Source organism: Artemia sp. Qi Xiang Cuo, chromosome 11 (genome assembly GCF_049724085.1).
Source record: "Artemia sp. Qi Xiang Cuo chromosome 11, ASM4972408v1, whole genome shotgun sequence".
In the NCBI taxonomy this organism is placed as follows: Eukaryota; Metazoa; Arthropoda; class Branchiopoda; order Anostraca; family Artemiidae; genus Artemia; species Artemia sp. Qi Xiang Cuo.
This window is the reverse complement of record NC_142804.1, coordinates 38,273,167-38,286,506: the sequence shown is the minus strand read 5'-3', so window position 1 is coordinate 38,286,506 and position 13,340 is coordinate 38,273,167. Positions and strand designations below refer to the sequence as shown.

At 35.7% G+C, this 13,340-nt stretch overlaps 1 protein-coding gene across 3 annotated transcripts in view; it reads right to left on the bottom strand.

Annotated features, from left to right (window-relative positions):
• The window catches only part of LOC148946951 (uncharacterized), a 37,396-nt gene extending 26,529 nt beyond the window's left edge, over positions 1–10,867 (bottom strand). The window contains exons 1-2 of one of the 3 annotated variants that reach the window (XM_089097211.1): positions 10,779–10,867; positions 7,445–7,591 (exon numbers count right to left, since the gene is read on the bottom strand). In XM_089097211.1, coding sequence (XP_088953337.1) covers positions 7,445–7,585 — 141 coding nt within the window. In that variant the 5' untranslated portion in view covers positions 7,586–7,591; positions 10,779–10,867. Of the gene's footprint in view, positions 1–7,444; positions 7,592–10,778 lie in introns of those variants that run through there. The other 2 variants (XM_089097212.1, XM_089097214.1) reach the window with 2 other exon arrangements.
• Between the last annotated feature and the right edge of the window lie 2,473 nt (positions 10,868–13,340).

Below are 13,340 nucleotides of genomic sequence, written 5' to 3'. Positions count from 1 at the left end.
AACAAAGCCTCCTCAAACGGTGCCAAGTAATTTTATTTTCACATTACTGCACAAAATTTAAGGCACTAAATACGGTTACAGAATTGTGGAGTCAGCTTCTTGCTCATCTCTATTTAATTAGAACAATTGCGTATTCCCTCTCTAATAAAACACAAGTTATCAAATACATATATATGCATATTCTGATCCCCGGTGTGCTGCCGGGAACTCCCTTGAGCCAATTCCATTTCTTGCAATGATAAACAAACTTGGTGGCGATTTCTTGGATGGATGGAAATGTGTTTATCATCTAACTGTCTTAGAGAATCGGTCAACAATTTTAACAATTGATTTGCTTAAGACTTCCCTTCCCCCTCTTTCACCTGCCCAATCCCCCTGAAATGTCAGTCAATATTATGAAATTATTGGTATTATCATCTCAGGTGAATTAAAAGGGGATTACAATATTAATATAAATCTTATCTTGAATGGAACACATTTATGAACTCATTGATGATTTTGGCCCAATATTTTCCAGTTGGTACATCCAGCCCTGCCTGAGAAAACAAAAAACTTTTTTTTTGTATGTTTTCCTTGCATTGAGCCAAATACCAAATCCGTTTCGTGCAATGGAATTAGCCTTCAACTTAAAAGCAAGAAAGTCAAGTCTGAATTTACACCCTTCCAGAAATGGAGAATCTCAAAGGCACGAAAACTTTTAATGATCTGTAGGGGCCTATCGCCGTCTTGGAAGCAATAAAACATTACAAAAATAGGAAAACGAGAAATTTTTCCATTTATATCTTGGTAAAAACAAAGCTCCTGATAGCACTTGCCTTTCTCCCTCCTTGGGAGTTTTTCTGGTGGTATTCGTGGTCAACGTCAGAGTTAATATGTTCTTTTTTGTGAATGGCCTTCGCTAGAATTTTGTAATTTTTCTGAGTGTTTTTTTTTTTTTTTTTTTTTTTTTTTTTTTTTCTTGCAAAAATAATTGTCTTTTTCTGTTTATACCAGCGTTATTATGTAATTTACATTTAGTAATAAAAGAATCTGCAGGTCTGTTTGTGGGACTTGTAATTTATCTTAAATGCACTTTACGCCACCTGATTGATTCCAGATTTTACAACCAAGCTCAAATTTTTGTATTTTCATTCAAAAGAAATCAGGCACAGTGTATTTTCATGCAAAGAAAAAAAAATCCGTTCAGGATGACCAGTCTAATAACTGGGACCTTGAACGGGGTGCAGCTCCAAATTTAAATATGCGAAATATGTCTTACTGCTTTATGTTAAGATAAGTGTCTTATTGTCAGAATCACAATGTACACTCAGCAACGAGTGAATCACGTCCAATAGTAAAACAAACTGGAAAAACTGAAAAACTGAGGAATGTGTAATCACTCGTTTTCCAAGTTTTTTACTAATTTTTAAATCCAGACCAAATAACAAAAGTGGATAAATTGAAAACGTATAGTTGAAGTTCTTGAAAATACATATGAACATCGTGTCTTTCTGAGGATATATAAGAAAGGCTCCCAAAGTGGTTAAATTTTAAGTCTTCAAACTTTTTAATGCACATGTAGAGCCTTCGATCATAAGTTTATTTTGCCCGTTCCCTGTTGTTCCTTGATTCTAAATTTTACACACCAGCTCAAAGAGTATGGGTAACTTGCAAGAGCGGAAACTGGCACCAGTGTAAAAAAATCACCAACACCATCTAGCGTTTGGCGTTTTTCGCAATTTTTTCAAGCTTCGTAATTGTCTTTTTTTCAGAAACTGACATAAAAAAAACTTATTACTAGGCTAGTTTTGCGAATTACACTAATTACACTGATTTTGCCTTATTATTACATAAAAATAAAAGCCGAAAAATACTAGACCATAGATAGTGTTGGTGATTTTTTTCAACGCTAGCGCCAATTTCCACTCTTCTAAGTTACCCCTACTTTATGCACCATCTCAAGTCTAGAAGATGGATATGTTTTTAATAAAAATTTTGTCATCTAGCTGACAATTCAGCACTGGAAGAAAACTGAAAAATGTGACATTTTTTTCTGGCTGAGTAATAGACTGATTAAGCTTAAATTGAATTGGTAAACGAATATTTGGCGAAAAAATGGGGTTTCTACACTCCTATAGAAAAAACTCTTATTTTGATATTTACGCAATAGCAAAATAATATATGTTGTTTCTTATCTAATTTGCAAAAACTGAATGTTAAAGTTTGATCGTAAAATTAGAATAAAATTTTTAACTTATTTTCACAGTGAATTTTAAGAGCGATTTTGTAATGGTTAAAAAAGATAATATTTTATAAGATGTGTCATCATTGAACGCGGTACGAATAAAGTAATGAAGATTGGCACATATTAGTACAAGGAAGCGCATACGGGCAGGGAGGATGTCAGTGGCGGCTCTAGGCCTGATCAGCGCGGGGGTAGCTGCCCCCCCCATTTTTACTGACATCTGACATTAAGTCCTTTTTTTGTCATATTTTTTAGACCTCTATGGTATACCTTGCCCCCTCCAGATTATGAGGCATAAAACTGCTACTGGAGGATGGGGGTGGAAGTTAGGAACACTTTATCCAAATTATGTAAAGATATTTCATTGAAATAACTGAATTTATCAAAAGTTGATTTAAGAAAAATAACAAAAAAAACAATATTCATAATACGGGCTGACGCAGTTTCCAGATAAAGAAAAGAGATAATGAAAACAATGAAATAACAAGTAAAATCTTAGAACCTATTATTCCTTCATTAAACTCAAGGATGTGGAAACCAACCCAAACGGTGCTTATTATCTAAATTATAAGTGTGATGCAAAATATAATTTGTAAAGCATGCAACAATTTTGAAACAGTTGTTAGTTAACAAAATGTGTCTATAATGACAAAGAATTTCTCACTAAATCACACGAAGTTTGTTACGGTTGATTATCAATTTGGTGCATTGCCAAAGTACGGTTCTTATCAAATGTTTGCAAAAATTTTAAAGCCTTGCCAAAATACGTTTATGGTTAAAGATTTGCATAACCCATAATGGCACATAAACCGGCTGTGTAGTTTTTTAGAACAATATCATGCAAATTTATCTGACAAGCTGGTGAAGACTGTAAAAAAAATACTCCCGGCAAAAACAATTTTAGAATCCCCATTCCTTTGTGCAGACAAGTTCGACAGCACATGTTGGATCATTGGTCAATTTTCAGAGAAGTTGTTCGAGGACAATTTTAGGCGTAAAGGTCGGCGATGAGCTGCAAGACATCGAACAAGCGCATAGACAAGTAGGCCTACTCACTTTAGGGGGAGATAGAATTCCATGAGGGAGGAAGGGTTGAAAATGCCAAATAAAGGAAAAACTGATGAAAACTATTGATAAATAAGGGTCAGAGTGTAGAATGCTTGAGGTTTAGGGGGAGAGTCATGGGCTCGGTAGCCCTTCCCTATGCGTGTGATGATCATAAATTTCCTCCACTTTGTTACATATGTTTTAGATTTTGTCCCTGATGAATACTTGCCAATCCCACAGAAACTACCCCTATTCGTCCAGTGCTTACTGTCAACTTAGGGTTCTCACTAAAATTGAATCTTCGGTACGCGGACCGTTGCTCTTCGGAATCTACAGTTGGAATAGCAGTCTGCTAGTTTCTGGACCTAAAGACATCTAAAGTCGAGATAGCAACTTGGTCATTCGGGTACCCAAGGAATATCCGATAAACTTGATTTTTAGTTCTTGCTTTCTTTTTGAATTGGGTTCCGGGGGTGGGCCGATTTTTTTTTTCCTTGAATTTTTCCTCTGTTGAAGCAACCAGGGACACTTTGTTGCTTATACAAGTATTGTATGTTATGGCTCATGTATTACATTTATAACTCTTGGAGGGATATTACATAAAGGGATATTTGTTTCACAGATATAGACCTCTGTTATTGACTTGTGTCCACTTAGCAATACGGTTTCCTCAAGTAATGATCATATCGGTACCTATCAGATGTACGCGCTGTCATGTTTTTTACATCACCTAAATAATGTTCCTTGGCACCGGCCTTAGCAATGGGCATACCCAATTTTAGATACCTTTAAATTTCTTGGATGCCGATATTAGAAAGTCGGTATCCCAAGGTCCATAGATCCATAGAGAGCCCACTTTAGATCCATAGAGAGCCCACTCGGGTACCGAAGCACTAACTTTAGGTACACCGTCAACGGAGAATCATAGTGGAAAAAAGCGATATTTCTGTCATACGAATGAGAATGATGATTATGTAAAAATATTGTTCTTCCAAAGTGTGTCTCAGAGGTTTACTGGAGCTGAAGCTATTCAACTTTCTAAATCTTCGGCTAGATTTAAAAAAAATAGATTTTGAGATGAAGCTCTCTGAGGGGCAGGTGTACCTCAGGACCTGTCACACCAAATATTCCAGTGTCTTGAGCTCCTTTTATTTGATGTCTTGATAAATTGGGTAAACCCCTCCCTCGGAAAAAACATATATCGACCTCTCGTTTAAATTTCGAATGTTTTAAAATAAAGCCATTGTAACTATTGAATGCTGGGTTAGTATAATTGACTCTTAAGGGACAATAGTCGTATTTCGATATCATATTTTCATCATAATTTGGTATTGTTCATTAGGATTAACCTAACTTCACTTCTCGAGCGTTGCAGCATAATACACAAGTTACCGTAGTAGCCTACTTTTCGAACTCTTTCTGTGAAAATAGTAATTTTTCTCAAGGTTATTTTCTTAATGAAAATTTACCCTCCCTCCTATGGTATGAATACGGAGCGGCAAAAACACTTGGCTTAGAGGCGTCAAAGCTTTAAATCCGGCCCTGCCTTTAACTACGGAGATTTATAACTTATTAAGGCGGTTCTACCACTTCAGATAACCATTCCAAAACTAAATTCTTGTAAATCTTTATTTCTTGCTTGGTATCAAATCCACTTCAATCATTGTTGTTAGTTAGATGAAGTAGCTTTCAATTTTGCTATTTTATTAATGAGCATATGACAAATTTAAACCAATTTATTGGCTTTTAACTTAATACATTCAAGGTTTGGGTATTCTTACGGCTAGCTCTATCACAAACAATAGCATGGCAACTGTACAAAGCGAAAGAAAAAAAGATGAATTCTCTGTCACTCTTAAATAATTGTCTTTAGACATGTGATTTATGACCTAAATGCTTTGACTAGTTTTTTGTACTAAAACAAGGATTGCATCTTCTTGTTTTTATCAGTAACCTTTTAAATTTCAATGCTCGGGAGCAGAAGAGAATTGTTGTCACTTTTTCTTTAACTCTGGATAATATTTTAGAAGCGAAAAGACATCGAAACATAAAACCGTATTTCAGCTATTCTAACAAATACAAGTTTGTTTTTACTCAATTTTGGTTCCCAGAGCATTGCCAAGGCCCTGACCCAGAGGCGTAGCTTTCTATGGGGCAGGTGGAAAACTGCCCCCCCAGAACCCAGTTCCCCCCTCCGTCTGAAATAAAGCTTCTACAAAAATATTGTCAAAACTATGATAAGTCTGCATAATTCAAGCATCCACAAAAACAGGTCAGTTTTCTTCAGTATATCATTGGCTTTATGGTACTATATGGCTCATTTTTCAGTTTTCACTGTCATTTTCACTTGATTTGGGAAACTTTGCTCAAAATTTCCCCCTCCCCCTCCCCCGCCCTAGGATTTTGAAGAACTTATGCCACTGCCACAGCAAGGGGGGGTGACTACTGAGTTTGAACCCCCGAATTTTTATCTGACTCGTAATGAAGTGACAAAAATGTGTATAAAATTTTTTTGATGCGTTTTATAATTTTTTCAACTCCCCCCCCCCCCAACAAAAATCATGGATACGCCCTTCGCAGAAACATAAACTATAGAAAATGAACGCATACGACGTAAAGTTAAAGAATTGAAACTTGTGTTAAATAAAGTAATGCTATGGTTATTTAAACAACGCTGAACATAAAAAATGGTGAAAAGAAGCTGTGTGTACAAGGCCAAGTACATAAAAAGTACACGAAATCGATTGTAGGAAAAAAAATAAGTAACTTGATATTACTCAAGGCTGATTACGCTGGGGCTTAAGAGATACAAATTTAAATAAGCCCGGTATTCTGATATGGCTCTTCATGGCAGTTTTTATGGATTTTGTATCAGGTTTTGGGTTTCAAAAGCCAAAAAACTTGACTCGAATAAAAGCTACATGTCATTTGGATACTATCATAATACCGGTTTATCGGTAGAAGTTATTAAGTACCGATTTATCAAAGGTAGTAAAAAAATACTTTTAAGGACATCATCTGCGAAGCTTCTGAATTTGAAATGGGATGATCACTAAAAACATCAATGAAGTAAGGCCAAAAGGCACGAAATGGCATTTTTAAACTTACATGAGACGAGAAAGCGAATATACATGTTGGAAATTAAACTATAAACGATTATTGGGCCTTCTTGATAAGGAGGATTTGTATTATAGTGGATCAATTTTTTGACAATTTAAAAGTGTTGATGCCTCAAGATAGTTTCAATTCAATATTTTCCAGCGTGCTACTACTGTACGTGTGTACTTTTGTCTGTCTTGGAAAAACGCAAGCATAATAAAACACACTCAGGTAAATTGAGATAAGATACGTAAATTTATCAACAAAACAACTTTTATAACATCCGTCAAGAACCATCATGATGGGTTGTTAATTGGGCTGTTAAAACATATATCCGTTCCATGTTGGGTAGAGGGAGCAAATCCTACCTTTCCCTCTAAGTACATATCTGCTTACAAGTAGCGATTTTTTCCATCCATGTTTTTCTGTACTCTTAGCCAGTGGCGTCAATTTGGGGGTGGAGGAGGTCTGGTACGCCCCTAGGTATTTGTCCCCCTCCTAGATTTCGTAAAATCCCTTTTTTGTGACATTTTCTAAGAAAAACACCCTTTTTGTGGTATTTTCATTGAACCTTTGTTGGTATTTTAATTAGAAAATTGAAGAAAATGATAAAATTGACCCAACCCCCGCCCCCAGAACTTTTAAAAAGTACATTTTGCCCCTTCTAAATTTTGGTAAATTAAAAGCATTGCACTTACGTGATCAAGGGTAAATAGGCTCATCAAACGCATAGTATATATAGAAAGAAACGTACTGGACAATTAGAAACACGTGGTCAGCTAAACTAGGACATACAAATGTTAGAAGCAAACGTTGGTAAAATAAAAATAAAAGCACCATAAAAAAAATCAGGAAAAATAGATAACTATAGATGAAAATGCATTCTCTTTTCTGTTCTGTTTGTCAATAAAAAGAAACAAAAGCAGAAAAAAATAGTGAGAATAAATAGAGTTAAACCGATATCTGTTTTCTTGAGAACACAAAACAGTGAAAACGCTGACACCAAAGTATCAGTTACAGAAGTTTCCTGCAGCACAGCACCCACAGTTCAAGCAACTCATATTCAACTCTTACCTTACCCTCCGTTTGTGCGTCACTAACCATCTTAATCGAATCTATCACTCTGTTGTCCCAGTTTGATTGGCTACGTGTTTCTGATTGTTCTAGCATGTTTCTTTCCATATCTGCTCTTTGTTTGAGGGATTTAATCACCATTGCTCACTAAAGAGTAAAGAGGAAAAAACTATGAATGAAAGAAAGTCATTACTTAAACATACTGGGAGAAGATAGCTTTAGCCCACCACAAAAAAAAAATATATCAAGATTTGTACAGGATTTCAAATATTTCTCCTGCTTTTTGTGTGTGTTTTTACAAACTTGCTCTGCCTATCCCCCTCTTAGAATAGGGACCTAATCACCATCGCTCACTTGGGAGAAGAGAACTTTAGCCCACCACAAAAATAATATCAAGATTCGTACAGGATTTCAAATATTTCTCCTGCTTTTTGTGTGTGTTTTTACAAACCTGCTCTGCCTATCCCCCTCTTAGAATAGGGACCTAATCACCATCGCTCACTTGGGAGAAGAGAGCTTTAGCCCACCACAAAAATAATATCAAGATTCGTACAGGATTTCAAATATTTCTCCTGCTTTTTGTGTGTGTTTTTACAAACCTGCTCTGCCTATCCCCCTCTTAGAATAGGGACCTAATCACCATCGCTCACTTGGGAGAAGAGAACTTTAGCCCACCACAAAAATAATATCAAGATTCGTAGAGGATTTCAAATATTTCTCCTGCTTTTGTGTGTGTTTTTTCAAACTTGCTCTGTCTCTCCCCCTCTTAGAGTAGGGACCTAATCACCAAGGCCGTACCCAGGATTTTTTTTTCGGAGGGAGTTTTACTCAAAGATTTTTTCGGGGGGTTGGGGGGGGGTTACACAAAAAAACTCAAAAAATTCATACACAATTTGTTTATATCCATTTTTGTTACGTTTTTACGAGTCAAAAAAATATTTCGGCCGGGGTTCAAACACCCGTAACCCCCCCCCCCCCTCTGGATACGGCCTTTCTAATCACCATCGCTCACTAAAGAGTAAAGAGAAAAAAACAATGAATGAAAAAAAATCATTGCCTGAAACATACAGGGAGAAGAGAGCTTTAGCCCACCAGAAAAAAAAATATCAAGATTTATACAGGTTTTCAAATATTTCTCCTGCTTTTGTGTGTGTTTTTTTCAAACTTGCTCTGTCTCTCCCCCTCTTAGAGTAGGGACCTAATCACCAAGGCCGTACCCAGGATTTTTTTTCGGAGGGAGTTTTACTCAAAGATTTTTTCGGAGGGTTGGGGGGGGGGTTACACAAAAAAAACTAAAAAAACGCATACAATATTTGTTTATATCCATTTTTGTTACGTTTTTACGAGTCAAAAAAATATTTCGGCTGGGGTTCAAACACCCGTAACCCCCCCCCCCCTCTGGATACGGCCTTTCTAATCACCATCGCTCACTAAAGAGTAAAGAGAAAAAAAAACAATGAATGAAAAAAAATCATTGCCTGAAACATACAGGGAGAAGAGAGCTTTAGCCCACCAGAAAAAAAAAATATCAAGATTTATACAGGTTTTCAAATATTTCTCCTGCTTTCGTGTGTGTTTTTTCAAACTTGCTCTGTCTCTCCCCCTCTTAGAAAAAAAAACAACGAATGAAACAAAACATACAGGGAGAAGAGAGCCTTAGCCCACCAGAAAAAAAATATCAAGATTTGTACAGGATTTCGCATATTTCTCCTTTTTTATGTATTTTTTCAAAGTTGCTTTACCCCTCCCCCTCCTATAATGGTGTACCCGCTCAAAACATATGTCTGTGTATGTGTCTGCATGTATAAAGTTTATTTTCATAATTTAATACTCATATTGGTAAACACTATTCCTAGAGATGGATCTTTCCAGGGAACACCTTTCGGAATCTCTTTCTAGGGAATGAATAAAACGCCCTAACCTCCCCTAAAAATAGATTTCTTTGTCATTCTTCTATTATTTAATATAACGTGACTATTTTTTATTATTATTCTGTGGAGTCGTGACCCCCCTCCCTACTCTAAATATTCCCCCACCTTTCCCCGAAACAAAATTCTTTGCCGTGCCGGCTATTATGTTACTAATATTCACTAATTTTGACGCCCTAACCTCCCCCAAAAATAGATTTCTTTGCCATTCTTCTATTATTTAATATAATGTGACTATTTTTTTTATTATTCTGTGGAGTCGTGACCCCCCTCCCTACTCTAAATATTCCCCCACCTTTCCCCGAGACAAATTCTTTGCCGCGCCGGCTATTATGTTACTAATATTCATTAATTTTTTCACCCAATCTACTATCAGAAAGTTATACCTACGGCCATGATAAAACCAACTAACATTTTTTTTCTTGATGTTTCTTGGGGAAAATTTCCGCAGTGTTCGCAATTTTCGCTTAGTCGAGTTCCCTCAATCAAGGAATGGTCTCGTTAAAAAAAATCTATTCGGAATTAATATCCTGAATCTGTAGACACTGTACCGCTGATATACCAAATTGCCCAATAGCATGGGGGACACCTCACATCTTTTATAAAAATAAGATACGGGGGTAGGGGGGTTAAAGGGTCTGCAACGAATTGTCCACATTTACAAAAGCGTATTACTTCACAAAAGAATAGCTGGGACGGAATAGGTTTGAAACAAACGTCATGGCGTATTTTCCAAATTATATAATAAACTGAGTTTCCAGCTAGATGTTGTAGTTTCTACAGATTATTGTTTTACTTAAATACTTTTTTATATAAAAGTCGCAACTAAAGGTCATTTTCAGTTAAGACGAGTTAACACCATTGATGGAAAATTGTCAGGTGTCTTTATTAAAGAGAATCGAATGATACCTTATTTGCAAACAAACTTTCACATTATTAAACCGCCGAATTTGTCGTTTTTTGTCAGGTACATTATTAAAACATTTAACATTGCCGGTACATCATAAACATTGTCGGTACATTATGTTTTTGTTAGGTACATCATAAACATATTAAATTATAACATTGTAAAAACGTTGTCGTTTTTTTGTTAGGTATATTACAAAAACGTATAACGATGGTTTATATAATGTAACTGAGATAAACTATGGTAAAATATATCATAAGACTCTCCAAATCCACAACACGCTTACTTCTTATAATAAGAAAACCATTGAAAGATATAAGCTAAAATAAATGGCCTTAAGAATATACCCTATGAAAAGGATTTTGTCTGCAGTTAGTTAACTTCGAAAGCTCATTTTTCGCCGTTGTTTTTTTTTTATTGGTCCGGTACAATTACAGGCCTTCCCTTTTTGTCTCACTGGTTGATAACGTCATATTGAAAACATTGAAATTTTAGTTACCTTTATATGACTTACAATCATAGAACGTTACAAAATAGCCTCATGTAAATTTTTTAAAGCAACAGTACACTAGAATATCTCTCTTCAAAGTTCCTTGAGAAATGAACAAAATGTTGGTTGATTCACAGCGCAAACACTGATGAGCGCACACCTCCGAAAGCATTATTCTCATTGGCTGAGCTTCGAAAATTGTTCTTTTTAAATTTTAAAATTCGTTGGAGATACATACCTTCAATCAGTACATTATTTGCTATTTTTTTGTAATTGTTAAAATTTACTTGTTTGGACAAAGTGAAAATGTAAAGAAACTGACCCTGTGACTTATGGTCAATCTCCTTTCCACTTTGCTAAGATTAAGTCGACAATGGGTTATGTCAGTTGTCAAAAACCAAAATATTAACAGCTGTCCAACGATAAGTCCGGCTGTCTAAATTAGTTATTTATCTATCTTTCTAAATAGCCACTAGATGTCTTTTTGTATCGGATCGAAAACACAATATGTTTCCCACAAAAGTGTTTAGGAGATTATGGAAAAATCCCAAAAATAATCAGATTCAGCGAGTAGCTTCAATTTCAAAACAGAAGAGGAGGTACAATATATGGAATTTAAATTGAAAAACTAAATTTTGTATACAAATAAAGGGTGACTAAAATAAGAAAAATAGCTACTACTGAAAGAGTGCCTGCTGTCTCCCTCCACCCAAAACGAAGCGTACTAGGATATGGTTTATCTGTTACCTAAAACAGGAAACAAAAAAAGAATATGTTGGAACTATGACAAAAGTTTTTCTCTGATTAAATTTTTCATCTAGTGTTTTAAATAAAGTCAAAATTCATAGCCTACCGTGCATTGCTGATCGTTGAAGGGCGTGGCAGCCCTATTGCAATACTTGAAGTTTTTTCTACATTTTAAGCTTTAATCGCTCCCCACATGCATACAAAATAACTTCGTTTCCTTGTTTAAATATTTGAGCTGGAGTGATTTATTTTAATGCAGATAAAAAAGGTTATATTATTTAAGACTCTTTAAACTCTAAGGCTAAGCCATTCACGTAATTCAAGGAGGGGCACATATATCGAGTCAAAATTATCTTTTACGGCGAAAAATAGTGAAAACCATAAGTTGTTGTGGCGTGGTAATTACCTTAGTTTATTAAAAAAAGAAACTTGTCTAAAAATTTCACTCAAATGAGCTCTATGCTGGATTTTTACAACCATCAGTTGGTATGTGTAAGATCTAAGTAGGTAATTTCAGGAAGAAGACACTCCGATTTATCTTATACATTAAATAAATAAAAAGTTGTTTTCAACTGAAAGTAAGGAGCAACATTAAAACTAACAGGAATTATTACGTATATGAGAGGGTTCGCCCCCTCGTCAATACCAGTAGTAAGTCGTATAAAGGTTGAAATCCTACCCGCAAACTTACGCCTGAGGCAGCGGGTATGCGTGTAGGTTTTAAACGAATTGGGGTTACCAGGGTCATTAGCAAAGAGGTATCATTTCTATAGAAGCTATAGTAATTTGAAATATCATGAGGAATTTGCTTGAAGGTATATACTTTGCGTACGTGCTCGTACCAAACAGGTTGGTTATAATCTGTTCTGCTTCAAGTTTTTTCTGGCACAATTAACTGAATTTCTATTTCATGATAAACAAGTTTTTTTTAGGTTACATCCGTGTTGGAAAAACTGGTGTCTCTTTTTAGTTTTCTTTACATTACATATTAGTAAGAGAATTGAATTCAAAGAGAATAGTTTTTATTTGCAAGGATATTAGTAGAGGAAAAAAATGAGGGATGCATTTACATTATTGGAGATTAATGGTGGAGCTAACAACAGTGATGTAATTACTTCTTTAGTTTACGAGATTTGCGAATTTTTTTTTTGTGAAAAGATATTTGCGAAAAGATATTTGCGTAGACGCTTACAAGGGACATTGCTAGAAAGTATTCAATAGCTTAATTGAAAAGTAACTATAGAATGACATTATGACTTGACCTAGCTTTACCTCGCCGATGTGGTATTTATAAAACTTAAGTAAAGATTTAAAAATATTGTAAATTTAAAACTACCGGGCTGACCATTGGGATGAGGGGGGTGGGGGGCCGTGAGGGGGGCGGGGCACGAGGGTTCAGTTACAGAGGATCACGGTGCCCGGCGGGAGGTCGGTTATACACGGGTTCAGTTACTAGGGGGGTTCAGTTGCCCGGGGGAAACCCACTATTTTTTTAGTAAATCGGGCTCCCTGTTTTCAGAAACGCTTCACTATAAATAAGGCTATTATGTCTTTCTGAACTTTCTGTGCGAGGCAGAGATAACTATTTAGTTTAAATAATTCTAGTAGGACTCGAGTTTTGTGGTTGGTGTGGAAAAATGGTACTTGTTAAATATTCGGGTAAACATTCGACTATAAATAAGGCTAGTGCGTCTTTCTGAACTTTCTGTTGGAGGCGGGGGTAAGTATTTAGTTTAAATAGCTCTAGGAGGAATTGAGTTTTGTGGATGGTGTTGAAAAATGGTAAGTGTTGAATATTTGGGTAAACATACGGTTAAGAAACGC